The 16,889-nt window shown below is 45.5% G+C and overlaps 1 protein-coding gene across 1 annotated transcript in view; it reads left to right on the top strand.

Annotated features, from left to right (window-relative positions):
* Positions 1 to 16,889, top strand: part of LOC109911759 (protein Daple) — a gene marked incomplete at its 5' end in the record, with an annotated part of 117,394 nt that overhangs the window by 31,220 nt on the left and 69,285 nt on the right. Inside the window, 7 exons of the mRNA XM_048600325.1 lie at positions 1,502 to 1,690; positions 3,383 to 3,544; positions 5,260 to 5,537; positions 7,358 to 7,501; positions 8,833 to 9,019; positions 11,166 to 11,311; positions 15,266 to 15,355. Of these exons, the coding sequence (XP_048456282.1) occupies positions 1,502 to 1,690; positions 3,383 to 3,544; positions 5,260 to 5,537; positions 7,358 to 7,501; positions 8,833 to 9,019; positions 11,166 to 11,311; positions 15,266 to 15,355 (1,196 nt within the window). The remainder of the gene's footprint in view (positions 1 to 1,501; positions 1,691 to 3,382; positions 3,545 to 5,259; positions 5,538 to 7,357; positions 7,502 to 8,832; positions 9,020 to 11,165; positions 11,312 to 15,265; positions 15,356 to 16,889) is intronic.

The raw sequence follows: 16,889 nt of genomic DNA on the forward strand, positions 1-16,889 counted from the left end.
GGGAGGGAGGGGGCCAGTGGCTGCACTGGGAGGGAGGGGGCCAGTGGTTGCATTGGTAGGGAGGGGCCAGTGGCCCATGTTGGAGGTGGAGCCAGTGGCTGCACTGGGAAGGGGGAGGGCTAGTGGATGTGCTGGGTTGAATGTCCGTGATCTCACTGTCGAACCGGCTCCTTTAACAGACGTTGGGAAGGGTTAGCACTGATTCATTCAAATGTGGGTTGGCTGGGTTATCTTTTCAGTAACACCCTGGGACACCACAATGTGGATTGTTTGAGACAGAGCATGAATGAGGGTAACAGGCTGAGCAGGAACAGCTGAATTCTTGGTCCTGAAATTCCCCACAGCTGAGAGTTTCTCTCACCTTATTGGCACATGTTTAGGGGAGTGGGCAGACAGGTAGCAGGGGAGAAGTGTGAGCTGGTGCACTTTGGTAGGGAAAAGTAAAATAAAGGGCGCAACTCTAAAGGGTGAGCAGGAGCAGAGACATGCGTAAACCGTTAAAGGTGGAGAGTGCTGTGAATAAATTGGAGAAGTTCCCTAGAGAAAGTAAGGTTTAAAGGAGATTTGGTGGAGGGGTTCAACATCATGTGGGGTCTGAACAGAGCGGATAGAGAGAAACTGTTCCCATTGGTGGTGGGATCGATTAAGAGAGGGCATAGATTTAAGGTCATTGTGTAAAGAAGGAATGGAGACTGAGGTGAATTTTCTGCAGCGAGTGTTTTGGGTCTGAAATGTGGAGAAGGGAATCAGATCATTACCTAAACAGGAACAATGCACAGGGCTAGGGGCAGCAGGTAGGGGAATGGGACTAAGTGCATTGTTCATTGGAATAACATAATAGGCTGGCTGACTCCTTTTTGAACTGTAATAATTGTCATTCTGCATCTGCAGTTGATTAATTGAGAGAGATCACCATGATTACTCAAAAACTCCATTCTCGCTGCATCCAGTCACTACCAGGAATTAGTCTCTTCCAGAGATAGGAAGGACTGCAGATGCGGGGGAGGATCTGATATGCCTGACCGCCTGCCCCTTTATTGTGGTTACATCCGCACTCCGATGTCCACTGAGAAGGAACGTGCACCAGCACTTATGAATACCTTTCGAGACTGGTGTGCACAGCAAGGGCTGGAGTGTATCATCAAATAAGCTAATGATAATTTGATTTGATAAATTTCCATTCGTCTTTTGTAAGGGGTTAATTGTTAGTTCGTGTTTTTCTTACTGTTGCCCCATCAGATGCCGTCTAATCTAATTTTGGGTTGTTTAAAAGAATAGAATTTACTTCATCCTAGAACACCACGGGCCAAGAAGATTATTCCCAATAGAATTGGCAACAGAGTGCACAGTCAGTCAGTCTGAGCATCCACATTCTGTTCCATGCTGGGTCTTGTTGAGCTGGTTTACTGTGTCTTAGGCTGCTACTGTAGCTGCAGCACTGACAACTCTAACACAGAATGGCCCTCCCAGATACAATTAACTCCCTTCCCTTATTTTCCAGGTGAAATGGAATTTCGAAGCACTACTGCAACGTCAAGATGAGGAAGGACTAGCCACTACCTCCCTCCCAAACTCTCCTCAGAGCTCCCGACCAGAATGCACGGAGAAGGAAAAGTGGGAGAAGGAGAACAGGGAAACCACCTTGGAGCTGCTGAAAGTAAAGGATAACATTATCGAGGTGGAGAGGAACGTGAGTTTTTTTTTTTTAAATTCATTCACGGGATGTGAATGTGCCAAAATCTCAATAGTAAGGGACAGACCGTCTTTATATGTACTCGAGATATCTCTGAATGGATTGATTAGAAAACGTGATTAGAACACATCTCTCGAGCAGGTGGGACTTGAACCCAGGCTTCCTCGCTCAGAGGTAGGGACACTACCACTGCACCACAAGAGCCCTATCTACCCTCAGGGTATTTAATTAGTTGATCCCCTCCACTTGCTTATCCTTAATACAATTAACATGGAAAAAGCAACTTCTCACAAACAATATGATAGTGAACAGATAATTTGTTGAGTGATTTTGATTGAAAGGTAAATATTGGCCACAGGCCGGGTGGAAATATCTCCTGTTCTTCTTCCTTGGAATTGTTTGCGTTCACCTGAGAGGACAGAAAAAGCGCCAGTTTGCCATTTAAACCTTTTTTGTGTTCAAGTGCTGGAGTTGGATTCAAACCCTTGTGCCTGAAGAGTGATAATGCTGCCATCTGTGACACAGCTAACACAGTTCAGGAAGGAAACAGTCCCATGGTCATGAGGAACAGCAGGGATGTCCTTCCTAGTGTCCTGCTCACTATTTATCCCTCAATCCGCAACAATAACATCAAAAAGTGCACCACCTGGTCATTTTCCGGGGATGGTATGGTGGCTCAGTGGTTAGCACTGCTGCCTCACAACGTCAGGGACCTGGATTCGATTCCACTCTCGGGTGACTGTCTGTGTGGAGTTTACATGTTCTCCCCGTGTCTGCGTGGGTTTCCTCCGGGTGCTCTGGTTTCCTCCCACAGTTCAAAGATGTGCAGGTTAGGTGGATTGGCCATGCTAAATTGCCCATAGTGTTCAGGGAAATGCAGGATTGTACGGTTGGGTCTGGGTGGGATGTTGTTTGGAGGTTCAGTGTGGACTCTGGGCCGAATGTCAGAATTCTATATTTCTCATTCTTGTATGTGAGAGTTTGCTTGTGTGAATTGTCTGTGATTTTTCTGACATTTAATGGGAGACAAGACTTCATAAAAGCTGTAAATACTTTGATTTCCCAAAGCTTTAAAAGGCATTATAGAAATTCATTGCTATACAAACATTGTAAAAACCAAAAGAACTGCGGATGCTGTAAATCAGGAACAAGAACAGAAGTTGCTGGAAAAGCTCAGCAGGTCTGGCAGCATCTGTGAAGAAAAATCAGAGCTAACATATCAGGTCCGGTGACCCTTCCGCAGAACTGATGGGAGCTAGGAAAATGCCTTCTGAGGAAGGCTAACCAGACCCAAAACATTAACTCTGATTTTTCTTCAAAGGTGCTGCCGGACCTACTGAGCTTTTCCAGCAACTTCTGTTTTTGTTTCAAGCTGGGTTGTGTTTTGAATTTTATTTGCACTTTTTCCTTCCTCCCCACTCTTCATGGAAGAGTGGAAGACTTCTCTCTGTTTCATTTTTTTGTTGTTTTTTTTTAACTCAAGGATTTTTTTTCAAGAGTTACTAGGTTTATAGTTTTTCTGGGACGTTGAAATAAATATTTTATTCTGTTTGGGTCTATACGCCACTTGGTTTAAAATTCTGCAACTTCTCTTTACTTCACTCTGATACTTTAATTTGAATTGCCAACCTTCATTTTTTGCTCTGGCACGTGAAGCCACTTCTGATTTGCTGCTGGTTGTATTGGCAGAACGCTGCATTGCAGGCAGAGAAGGAGCTGCTAAAGGATCAGCTCAGGCAGCTCGAAGCACAGAACAATGCAGTCAACTCGCAGATAGTTGCCCTACAGCGACAGACAGCCTCCCTACAGGAGCATAGCACCACGCTACAGATACAGAACGCCAAACTACAGGTCGGTCCTCCCTTTCTTGGTGTTGTGCAATGAGATAGGATTAATGAATGATCTCATAGTGAAGGCACCCCTAGGTAGCAGCAACCATAATGTGATTGAGTTTCATATTCAGTTTGAGGGGGAGAGGAGTGGGTCTGAGACCATCTTTTTAAACTTAAATAGGGATAATTATAAGACCATAAGACATTGGACGAGATGTAGGTCATTCAGCCCATCGAGTCTGCTCCACCATTCAATGAGGTCATGGCTGATCTGATAAGCCCCCACCTTCCTCCCTTCTTCCTAAAAGGGGCGGCACGGTGGCTCAGTGGTTAGCACTGCTGCCTGACAGTGCCAGGGACTCGGGTTCCATTCCACCCTCAGGCGACTGTCTATGCGAAGTTTGCACATACTCCCCGTGTCTGCATGGGTTTCCTCTGGGTGGTCTAGTTTCCTCCCACAGTCCATGTGCAGTATAGGTGGATTGGCCATGCTAAATTGCCCATAGTGTCAACAGATGTGCAAACTGGGTGGATTAGCCATGGGAAATGCCTTCAGGTTCCCCTTTATCCACAGAACATGTTGGTCCTTCATCGAATTCTAATGAATTGGTTCAACATGAATTCCCTTTCACAAAACCACACCAACTCTTCCAGTAACCTTAAGATTTTCTAAGTGCCCAGTTATAATATCAATAATAATTGATACACTTTCCTAATGTACATCAAACAAACGGCTTATAGTTTCCTTTTTACTGCCTTCTTTAATCGTGGAGTTAGATTTGCTACTTTCTGTTCCAGAATTAAATGAATTTTGTAAGATTAACAACAACACATCTGCTACCTCGTTTGGCACCTCTGTTATAACGCTAGCCATCAGGACCCAGATATATATCACCCACATCTCCATCACTTTGTTCACTACCATCTACCTAGTTCTATTTATACCCCTGCCTCCCCAAATTCCGACTCAGTCATCTTCAATTTTCTTACTTGTCCACCTTCACCCTCTCATCCTCTCCCTTCTTATACCTGGGGCGGCACGGTGGCTCAGTGGTTAGCACTGCTGCCTCACAGCGCCAGGGACCCGGGTTCGATTCCACCCTCAGGTGACTGTCTGTGTGGAGTTTGCACATTCTCCCCGTGTCTGTGTGGGTTTCCTCCAGGTGCTCTGGTTTCCTCCCACAATCCAAGGTGTGTAGGCTAGGTGGATTGGCCATGCTAAATTATCCGTAGTGTCCAGGTAGGTGTAGGCTGGGTGGGTTAGCCAGGGGAAATGTAGGGTAGGGGGTAGGTCTGGGTGGGATGCTCTTCGGAAGATCGGTGTGGACGCGATGGGCCAAATGGCCTGCTTCCACACTGGAGGGATTCTGTGATTCTCTCTGATAACTACTCACATCCTCTGCTCCTCTTTCCCTATCCCCACTTCCTTCCTCTCCCTGCTTTCCCCCCCACCCTGGCCACGGTCCTGCAGTAGCTTCCTTTCCCACTCCTACAGCCTTCTTATGATTGCAAGATTCTCAGCTGTTGTGCAGGGCTATAAGCTGTGAATGTTGGTGAGTGAAATCATGGTCATTCTGCCAAGTTTGACCTTGTTTAGGTCATGTGAGGATCTGGGTTCTTACCATATCCAAACATTTATAACATGAATGCTTCCTGCTTTAGCTACAGACTATTGTGTTCTGCAGTGACGACTCCAGTTTTGAGGTGACAGTGGGACGTTTTGCCCTGTTGCAGGTGGAGAATTCGACTCTGAGTTCCCAGGGTGCAGCTCTGATGGGTCAGAATGCTGCCTTGCAGAACCTGCAGTCCAATCTGGAGAGCGAGATTGAGAAGCTCACTCGTCAAAAAGAGGAAATGAAGGCCACGTACGACTCGCTGCTTCAGGATCACGAGCGACTGATGGGGCTAAATGAGCGTCAATCCACTGAGTGCGAGACACTGATCAGTCAGCAGGCTGGCCTGAAGGCAGCATACAAGAACCTGGAGTCGGAACACAAAGACCTGGAGGAAAGGTGACTCATTCCCTGCTCGGAAGATCCAACATTGGAATAGTTAGGTGGCTGTTTTTGACCAGCCCGCATCTGATGGGCTGAAGGGTCTTTTTCTCCCTGCTCCAGATCTTTGTGACTGTTGTGGTTGGTTGGCTCGCCGAGCTGGTTCGTTGTTCTGCAGCTGTTTCATTACCCTGCTGGGTAACATCATCAGTGCAGCCTCTGATGAAGCGTCAGTGTGTTTTCCCGCCTGGCTTTTAATCTCTGGAGTCAGTTGAGCTGGATTACCTCACTTCCGGTTTTCCTTCGCAGTGGAGTGCATATGGGGTCGATCTCTATGTGTTTGTTGATGGCTTTCTTCGTGGAGTAGCAGGCTTCTAGGAAGTCCCGTGCTTGTATCTGAAGACTCAACGGACCGCAGAGTTTAAATACCAGGCAGGAAAACACACCGACGCTTCATCGGAGGCTGCACTGAGGATGTTACCCAAGAGGGTAATGAAACGTCTGGAAAAACAACGATCCAGCTCGGTGAGCCAACCAACCATAATACCCTCAATCCGAGCTACAAATCTACTCTAAAACCTTAGATCTCTGTGACTGTATGTGAGAGTTCTGAAAACAAACAGCACGTGCACCCTTGGTGCCCCTCAGAGTTTAGCACAATGAGATGTGATTTTCACTGCTCTTTCATACAGTTTGAATGTCACCAGCAAAACCAGCATCTGCTGCATATCCCTAAGTGCCCTTAAACCAAACGGCTTACTGGGGCCAATTCAGACTGGATTTGACTGGACACCAGACCAGGCCCCACAGCAAGGACTTTAATGAAGCAGATAGGTGTTTACAACGATCAATGATCCTTGTTATGGTCTCCGTCACTGATGCTAGCTTTCAATTCCAAATTTATTCATTGAATTCAAATTACTGTCAGCTGACATACAGCCAGATGCCTCCCAGCATTAGCGTGGACCTCTTGGATTACCACCATACTGCACCATTAACACCCCAAGGATAATTAATAGGAGAGTTCTGAACGGGACAAAAGAATTCCAGGAAGACTGACCACTATCCACACAACAGAAAGAACTGGGCTGCATTGCTGGCTGGTTCCAGCGAGATACGGTCCATCAAGTAACAGCAAAATACCGCAGATGCTGGGAATCCGAAACACAAACCGAAAATGCTGGGGAAACTCCACAGATCTGGCAGCATCTGTGGAGAGACAGAGAGAGATAGAGAGACAGTGTTAACGTTTTGAGTCGGCTATGACTTCTTCAAAGGCTCCTGAAGAAAGGTTGCACCAGACTCGAAACGTTAGCTCTGTTTCTGCTTCCACAGACGCTGCCCAACCAGCTGAGATTCTCCAGCATTTTCGGTGTTTATTTCAAATGTCCATTGGTCTCAGATTGAAAACTTCAGCCATGTCCCCGTCACCTGCAAGAGGGGAAGAGTGTGTTCAAGATTATGCAGAGAATTATTTTCTGATTTTTTTTATTTTTATTTTTAAACTGCATTCCCCGGTTCTAGATCCTACTCTCCCACCAGATCAAATAATTACTGGCTAAAATTCATCATTTTAAACAACTTCCATCCAATTGCACCATCAGTGATGGCCAGTTATGTTTCTGTTTTTAACTCGAACTGAATTTATTGGATTTGATTGAACCAGTCCGGATTGACCAGTGTGCCCCTCTCTTTTGCTGTAGCACCATTTGGGCTGGTTGAATGTTGGATTTTTTCAGCTGTCTCCTGGTCCATTCTGTGCCTTTGCCTCTCCCTCGGGTCATTCCTGGTCTGATGCAGCCACATAAGATCTCCTACTTTTGTGCCTCCCTTCACAGGTACATGGGTCTGCTAAAGCAGAAGATGGAGCTGGAGGAGTTGGACTGCACACTGAGAGACCAGCGAGAGAGCCTGCAGCAAGAGACCAAGAGGAGCATAGCCGTTGCGGAGGAGAACAGACAGTTGCACGCTGACCTGAACAGGTAAGACATCCAGTGACCAGCTGATTGTTGGGCGAAGGAGGGGACGAGGGAGTTTGGTATGGACTGTCCATCAGAGACCGGGCCTGGCCGGGAATGCTACAGCTTAGGCTTCGGTCTTGCAGGAACAAGTGAGTATTCCTGATCCTCCTCCAGTTACTGTTAGGAAACAGGAAGTGTGTTTCCAGAAATGCCATGAGAAACAATATAAATACTTAGGAACGTAAGGACAGGAGTAGGACATTCAGTCCTGCTGTTCAATATGATCATGGCTGATAGAACACTTCAGTGTCTTTTACCCAGCCCATCGCCATAACCTTGTATGCCATCCGTAATCAGAAATCTAGCAATCTCTACCTTGAGCAAACTCTCCTCCCACAACCTCCGAGAACCTTTCAAAGTGCATCAAAGCCAATGAGTACTTTTGAAATGTAGCGAAAATTACTAGGAAGGAATTACAGCAAGGACCAATAAGCAAGATCTCACAATGACCAAGATCAGCAAGATCCCACAAACTGATGACCAGAAGTTTGCTAAATACTGGCCAGGAGACTGGAGAGAGCTCCCCTGCCTTTCTTCAGAGCACTGCCATTGAGTTTTTCATATCCACATGAGAGCATAAACAGTGCCTCAGGGTAAAATCTCATCCAGAAATGGTACCTCTTGATAGAGCAACACACACTTTGAGTTTCAGCCTGATTATGTGCCTGAGGAGAGTACAGGACATGGGAATACACTCAGAGGTGGGGTCGATTTCTATGCTGCTTCTCTGGATAAGCCTTGCTTCACCCAAAGAAGCTTTGAGCTAACCAAGGTGGGAGATTTGAATCCAGTTGCCTGTCAGGCTCGTTAGCACAGAAACAATACAATGATGGGCCAAATGGCCTCCTCCTGTACTGTAACACTTCTGTGATAACCAGTCCTTATCCATCACCGAAGACTGTCCAGCATGGGCAGAATAGCTTTCCAGCATCTACTCTGCCAAGCCCACTAAAGATGTTGTATCAAAAACAGAGACTGCTGGAGAAACTCAGCAGATCTGGCAGCATCTGTGGAGAGAAACAGAATTAAAGTTTCGGATCCACTGACACTGGGCTCTAAACAATAACTTTGCTTTCGCTCCACAGATACTGCCAGACCTGCTGAGTTTCTCCCGCAGTTTCTGATTTTGTTTTAAATTTCCAGCATCCGCAGTTCGTTCTTTTACTGTAAGAATTCTGTACGTTCAATTGGTGGCAGAGCGGACTTGAAGATTTGTCTGGCTGACTCCTTTTTTTCCATAAAGTCTGTCCAAGATGCTATTTAATTGACACAGTGTACCCTGGGTGCTTTAGGTTGAGCTCGATGAATGCCCAGTTGAAGGAGGAGTATGATGATCTGCAGACCCACACCAAGGAGTTCAAGAGTGCCCTGAACAACACAGAGCTGGAGTTGGCAAGCTGGCAGTCGGAGTACCACAGTTTAAAGGAGCAGCACCAGAACCTGGACATCTTGCATACCAAACTGGACAACCACTGTGAGGTACGTGCGGTGGTCATAGAGACATACAGCACAGAAACAGACCCTTCAGTCCAACTCATCCACGCCCACAGTTTCCCAAACTAAACAAGTCCCCCTTGCCTGCATTTGGCCCGTATCCCTCTAAACCTTTCCTGTGCATGCACCTATCCAAATGTCTTTTAAATGCTGTAACTGTACCTGCATCTATCACTTCTTCTGACAGTTCATTTCACACACAAGCCATCCTCTGTGTGAAGAAGTTGACCCTCAGGTCCCTTCTAAATCTTTCTCCTCTCACCTTAAAAATATGGCTCTTAGTTTTGAACCTAGGAAAAAAGACCTTTGCTATTCACTTAAGAAAATAGTCATGTATAAGGGCTCTTAGTCTCCTTAAGACGTTTGTTAATGTGTACACATGATGGATACAACCAAAGCCCTGCTGCCAGTATCCTAACTCTCGCTAATTCCCATTAATCTGTCACCCCCTTGACTTGCTGACCTACAATGGCTCCCAATGACCATTGTAAGGAGGCTGCATAAGACTGTTAATTCATGTTCTTGTCTGTCTGGTCAGGCCAAGGTGACCACATCCATCATCTGGGCTTTTTGCAAAGGACTACAGTGGTTCTGTAGGTGACTATACCCTTGCTGACTTTGACAACAGCATAATATATATTTTTAATTCACTTGTAGGCAGTGGGCATCGCTGGCTGGGTCAGCATTTATTGCCCATCCCTAGTTGCCCTTGAGAAGATGGTGGTGACCTGCTGCAATCCATTTGGTGTAGGTTGACCCACAATGCAGTTAAGGAAGGATTTTAGGGTTTTCTCCCCCCACCGACAGTGAAGAAACGGCGATATATTTCCAGGTCAGGGTGGTGAGTGGCTTGGAGGGGAACTTACAGGGGGTGGTGTTCCCATGTATCTGCTGCCCTTGTCCTTCTAGATGGAAGTGGCTGTGGGGTTCAGCCTTAAGTGACTGTCAGTGTGGAGTTTGCACATTCTCCCTGTGTCTGCGTGGGTTTCCTCCGATGCTCCGGTTTCCTCCCACAGTCCAAAGATGTGCAGGTTAGGTGGATTGGCCATGCTAAATTGCCCGTAGTGTTCAGGGATGTGCAGGCTAGGTGGGTTATCCATGGTAAATGTGCAGTTACACAGGATGGGGAGGCTGGGTCTGGGTAGGATACTGTTTAGATGATCGGTCCAGACTCAACGGGCTGAATGGCCTCTTTCTGCACTATAAGGATTCTATCATTCACCAATCTCTCCATGGGATTAAACTGCATATTTCCAGGTCACTTCAATATTTCCTCCTCTGCCTAATGTTCAGTATTATCTCTGATCCAAGGTAGGAGCTGTTCATTGTTTAAAAACCCAGTGTGTTTTGCTCCTTAAATCATCCCTCTAGAGTCACTCCTGCAATCTTTCATTGTGCTACAATAGGTAGGTTGGCGAACCTAAGCCCGTGGTAAGAGTTACAAAGAATCATTTTTAGAACATGTTGCATGGAAATGGGCTATTCACCCAACTGGTCTCTGCTAGAGTTATCGCTCCACATGTTATCCCTCCCAACTTTTCTCATATCTTCTATCCTTCTCTCCTTTAAGCATGTATCTTGTTTTCTATGTCATTGTTGCTGAAGCTTTCCATCTCACACTTGTGAGGAAACACGCGAGAATGCCAAATTTCAAATGATCACAATTTATATCACAGGAGAAGAGGTTGCTAATTTATTGGCAAGTTTGGCTAAAGCTTTGCCACAGAGAAAGCAGGGAACTATAGCCCCTGCTAGTCTTCTGGATATTTCAAAACTGGCACAATGCCTGCACATATTCCTTTTGTCCTTTTGTGTAAATTGTTATGACAGTTTGAAATTTGGAATTCTTACATTTGTCCTGATAAATACAGAACAAAAAGCTTTGACAACTTTTTTCCCTTGTCAGCAAGATTTGGTGTTTGTACTATGGAGCAATCTTCCTTCTTTTTGGATGTGTCTTCATAATTGGCCTCAAACACTTGTACATTCTCATCTCTCCCCCTCTCACATGCACAGGCACGAGTCCATATTGCTGTTTCAAACTATTTGCGTGCTCAGTGAAAATAATTCCGTTCCTCTCGTACCTGGCAGTCCTCGATCTTTCTCTTTTTTTGTTTCTTTTTTACAAAAGCTTCTGACCCAGTTGAAGGGAAACCTGGAGGAGGAGAACCATTATTTGCTGAGTCAAGTTCAGATGCTGAATCAGCAGAACCAAAACCTCCTCGAACAGTCCATGGAGAGCAAGGAACACTACCATGAGGAGCAGAAGCAGTATATGTGAGTGATGGGATGCTTTAATCAATTGCAGGGGGGGGTTGTGATGGCTCTTTGGCCCATCCTTCCTGTGCTAGATCATAATTACAGAGCCTCTGCTGTTATCTTCAAGTTTATTTAATTTTGTTTTTCTGTGAGATGTGTGGTGTCTTCCTTAAGGCCAGCATTTGTTGTCCATCTCTAACTGCTCTTTAATGAAGTGGCTTCCTCCGCCATTTCAATTACTGTGGGGCTGGAGTCACATGTAGGCCAGACCAGGTAAGGACGGCAGATTTCCTTCCCTAAAGGACATTGATGAATTAGCGAGATTTTACAATAATCAATGATATTTATATAATCACTCTCACCGAGACTTGCTTTCAATTCCAGATTTAATCATTGAAATTTAATTCCACCAGCTACCATGGTGGGATTTGAATCATGTCTCCAGGCCATTAGCCTGGCCTTTGGATTACCGGTCATTACATGTCAATATTACCATTATGTTAGCAGGAGGTCGATACTGAGAGTCTGTTACCCCTCTGTCAGAGAGTTTGGAATGAGGGATCAGAGTCTCAGAGTATGGGGTCAACCATTTAGGACTGAAGGAAGGAGCAATTATGTCACTCACACAAATGCTGACTAGCCAACAAGGCCCATGGCCCATAGAACATAGAACAGTACAGCACAGTACAGGCCCTTCGACCCACAATGTTGTGCTGACCTATTATCCTACTAAGATCAAACAACCCTGCATACCCTTCGTTTCACTATCCTCTATGTGCCTATCCAAGAGTCGCTTAAAAGTCTCTAAAATATCTGACATGAGACAATAAAAACAAAATAAAGCTGGTGTGATGAATAAAAACCTGGAATTGCAAACTCATCTCATTGATGATGATCATGAAACCATTATAGATTGGTGTAAAAACCCATCTGGTTCACTAATGCCCTTTGGGTCTGAAATCTGTAACTTCAAATCATTTTGATCTTGTTTTGTACACCTCCTGTGCAGTGTAACCAATGGGCCTCACTCTGTCTAAGCACCTTGTGATCTGTATGTCCTTGTTTGCTATGATCTTCCTGTGTTGCTCACAAACAAAGATTTTCACTATACTTAGGTACATCTGACTACGACAAATCTATTCAAATTTCCTTACCTGCTCTGGCGTACATGTCACTCCAGACCCACTGCAATGTGGTTGACTCTTAAATGACCTCTAAAATGTCCTAGTGAGCCATTCAGTTCAGTAGGGCAGTCAGGGATGGGCAACAAATATTGGCTTTGCCAATGATGCCCACATCCCTTGAAAGAATAGATATTCAAGATTATGATTGATAAATCTTTGGGCTGTAAGTGAATCAAAGGATATGGTGAGCCTGTCCAGTCATCATAGAACATCTGCAATTATTGAATGGACAACCCTCAGAGACTCCATGAGTAAAAAGTGACAGTATTGACCCTTGGAGTTAATTTGAGAGAAGACAACTACTTAGTATTGGCTGACCGGGCTATCCCTCTCTCCGCTCCCTGTTTCCCTCCTGTATTTAATATCGGATCGCCAAGGAAGTGCACTGGGAATTTGGAGGTTCTCTTGCTCCATGATAGACTTATTATTTAGTGATTGGTCAGCTTTAAAACATGAAGGTTGCTGAATGGATTTTCCCCAACAGTGCCCTCTCAAAACATTTCACGCAGACAAAGTAGAAGCGCAGAAAATGATGTCCATAACGTTGATGCAAAATCAGAGCCTTTGGCTTGGTCTCTACGTCTTAGAAAATATGGACATATTTTGAGATCACTGTGAAGGTCCTGCCTTCTGGTCTGATTTGTGGTGACCCTCTGGTTAAACTCACTGCCCCTCCCCCTCCCTCTCCCTCTCCCTCAGGACAGAGGCTCGCTATGATCCCCGGGACTATATCGCACTGGATTGGTGCCTGGGATGAGATTGTTTTCCTATGCTGAGAGCTTGAGAATATTGGGCGTCCGCTCATTGGAGCTGAGAATAAGATGTGGTCACCTTGAAATATGCGAGCTTCTGAAGGGGTTTGCCAGAATAAATACTGGGAGATTGTTTCCCCCCTGCTGGGATTTGAGTGTGCATCATGTGTAGCATAGTCTCAAAGAACAATTATTTAGACTGAGATTGGGACCTTCTTAGAATCAGGGACGAAGGCCATTCGGGCTAACTCTCGTAACAAGTGAATGAGTTAGCTTTATTGTCACATGTGCTCACTCGTGTGAGTGCAGTGCAAAGTTTCCAAGCTGCCACTTACGGTGCCATCTTGGGTACAAATGTACCCAGGCACAGAATCTTGGTGCAAAGCAGGAAAATAAAGAAAGCAAGTTCAACAAAGAAACACAGATAATAGTTCAACATCGCAGGCTGTAAGTGCCTGGCCATGCTGGGCTCACATTCCTCACAAGGGGTCAACCTCGCGCCCCCCCCCCACCACTGCTGCCTCGGGGTTGCCTGCTCCCGCACTCACCACCAGCTATTCAATTACCTCAGCATCCTGCACCCACCACCAGCACCCCCCAACACCTCCCACCCCGCCACCAACTCCCCACCTACTTACTTCAGTCATTCAGGGGAACCTTGGGTGGTGGAGGTTCTAATACTGAATCACTGATTCTCAGAATTGTTGAGGTGCAGAAGTAGGATGTTTAACCCATCATTTCTCTCTGAGCATTTTGTCTTGGTGCCAGTCTCCTTGCCAAATGGCCTACTCTGGCTCCAAGTGTCTATGTTTCTGTGTTTTTTTTCCTGTAACCCTCCCATTGGAGGATAATTTAAATAGAATCAACGTAGCTTTAATACCTGAATTGAACCTCTCTCCAGCACAATTCCAAGCAATGCATCCAGACCTGGATCACATGCTGTGTAGGAAAAAAAAAATAATTTCCTCACCTTGCATGTGTGTCTTTAAATCTGTGTATTCTTGTTCTTAGTCTTACTGTAAGTGGGAACAGATTCTCCCTATTTACTCAGACATTTGGATAAGTACGTGAATAGGAAAGGCTGGGAGGGATATGGACCAATCACAGGCAGGTGGGACTAGTTCAGTTTGGCGATTGGTTGGACCAAAGGATCTGTATCCATGCTACATGACTCTATGCTCTGCCCAGATCCCTCATGATTCTGAATGCAAATAAAGTTGGGATACCACATTCTTGAGTTCCTCACAGGACCAATGTAAGTCGGCAATGAGAAGAGAGTAAATGGATTTGAGGCAGTAGATTAGCTGTGATCAAATTGAACAGTGGAGGTGGTGTGAGGGGCTGAATTACCTACTGCTGCTCCTAGTATCGTAAAATTCCTACAGTGTGGAAGTAGGCCATTTGGCCCATCGAGTCCAGACTCTCCATCCCAAGAGCATCCCCCCTCCAGACCCATGCCCCTTCCCCATCTCTGTAACCCTGCATTTCCTTTGGTTAACCCACCTAGCCCACACCTCCCTGGACACTATGTGTAATTTAGCAAGGCCAATCCACCTACCCAGCACATCTTTGGACTGTGGGAGGAAACCCACACAGACACAGGGAGAATGTGCAAACTCCACACAAACAGTCGCATGAGACGAAACGAACCCAGGTCCCTGGCTCTGTGAGGCAGTAGTGCTAACCACAGATCAGCCGTGACCCTCCTGTCTCTGCTCTTCTGGTATGGGGTTAGAGTATCACTTCCAATTTCCTCTTCATGTCACAGACCATCCAACATGGACCTGTGTACTGTTCCCTTATGGCCGTGAGGCTCCTGACCTGATGATATTGTGGATGTAGCTTCATTATATTAGGCAGTGGCTTCAAGTTGAAACAATCTCAGGGCAATTAGGGATTGGCAACAAAAGTGAATCTTGCATGGGGCACCCAGATCCCAAGGACATGTATTTGCATGGAGCCTTGTTTGTCTCTCATTTTGTAACTTTCAGAGATCCAGTTCTGATCAGTTATTTTGCACTCGCTCACTTCCTTAGAGACAAGTTAAATTCCCTTCGAAGGCAAAAGGAGAAACTGGAAGAGAAAATAATGGACCAGTACAAATTCTATGAGCCAATCCCTAAAAGGTATGTCTCCTATTTTGCAAATTAAATTCTCACTGAAATAGTTGATGGCATATACCACTTGTTACTATGACATATTTATCCCCCCTTTTTATCACAACTTTTACCCTGTCACACTCCTACCACACTCTTCAATAATTGTTAAACTTCGTTATTAAGTCTTCAGGCTATCAGTTAGCTCACTTGGCTGATTGCATTGCAGAGTGAAACCAACAACATGGGTTCAATTCACGCACCAGCTGAGGATATCATAAAGGACTCTCCTTCTCAACCTCTCCCCTCCCCTGAGGTGTGGTGACCCTCAGGTTAAACCAGCATCAGTCATCTCTCTGCGATGAGAGAGTAGCTCTGTGGTCTGGTAAGACCTGTTTAGTCCTGTGCACTCTCCCTGTTCTGGTGATGGTTGAGTAAATCTTTTCTACACTATCTCCCATGCTTTTAATTGAGGTACAAAACAAGACCTTGACACAGCTTTGTACCAAAGTGATCGCTTAGCTGTGAATAGACCTTCCAAAAGCAGCCCAATGTTACAGAGCACAAGACAAAAACAACTTTTCCCTGAACCTTGGGCAATGCATTCCTACCATACTCATGGTGAAGATGCTGTACTCGTGTTGTTGAATGCATGATGGTTTCTTTGAAGAATGTTTTAGTCTGAGTATTTCCAGCACAGTTTCAGACCCACTCGTTCTGTGCTGGTGTTTCTGCTCCACACAAGCCTTCTCCCACCCACTCTATCTAATTCACTACCATTCCTGCCTCTGTCTTTCTGTATCATCTATTTATTTCCATCTTCCTCCGAATCTCTGCTGTTCCTCTCTCATATTGGTCTGGTAGCGAGTTCCCCAATCCAGTCACCCTTCAAATATCTATTGAATTCCCTCTTAGTTTTATGAGTATTTATAGTCCAGAGTCCTGCATTACCCATAACTTACCCTATCAAAACCACAGGTTCACAGAATCCTTAGAGCACAGAAGGAGGCCATTCAGCCCATTTGTACTTTGCCAGCTCTCCAAATGAGTATCTCATCCTTAGTGCTACTCTCCTGCATTCTCCCATAACCAAGCACATGCTTCCTTTTCAAATTACAATCCCATTCCCTGTTGAAAGCTTCAATTGAACCTGCCTCCTCCACACTCTCGTACAGTGCATTCCTAACCACAACAACTTGCTGAGTGAAAACATGCTTCCTTCCTCTTAATCATCTCTTGTCTTTTACTAATTACTTTAAGCCTTGATCTTTGCATGATTTAGAACATTTTCGACTTTAATCTGTCCAGACTTCACGTCTGTCGTGGTGGGATTCAAACCCTTGCCCCCAGAACATTAGTCTGAGACTCTGGATTACTGGTCCAGTGACATTACCACTATGCCAGCACCTCATCTGCTTTATTAATTCAGAGATAGTAGGAACTGCAGATGCTGGAGAATCCGAGACAACAAGGTGCAGGGCTGGATGAACACAGCAGGCCAAGCAGCATCATAGGAGCAGAGAGGCTGACGTTTCGGGCCTCGACCCTTCATCAGAAAAGGTCT

This window comes from Rhincodon typus, chromosome 8, assembly GCF_021869965.1.
Source record: "Rhincodon typus isolate 14 chromosome 8, sRhiTyp1.1, whole genome shotgun sequence".
Lineage (NCBI taxonomy): Eukaryota > Metazoa > Chordata > Chondrichthyes > Orectolobiformes > Rhincodontidae > Rhincodon > Rhincodon typus.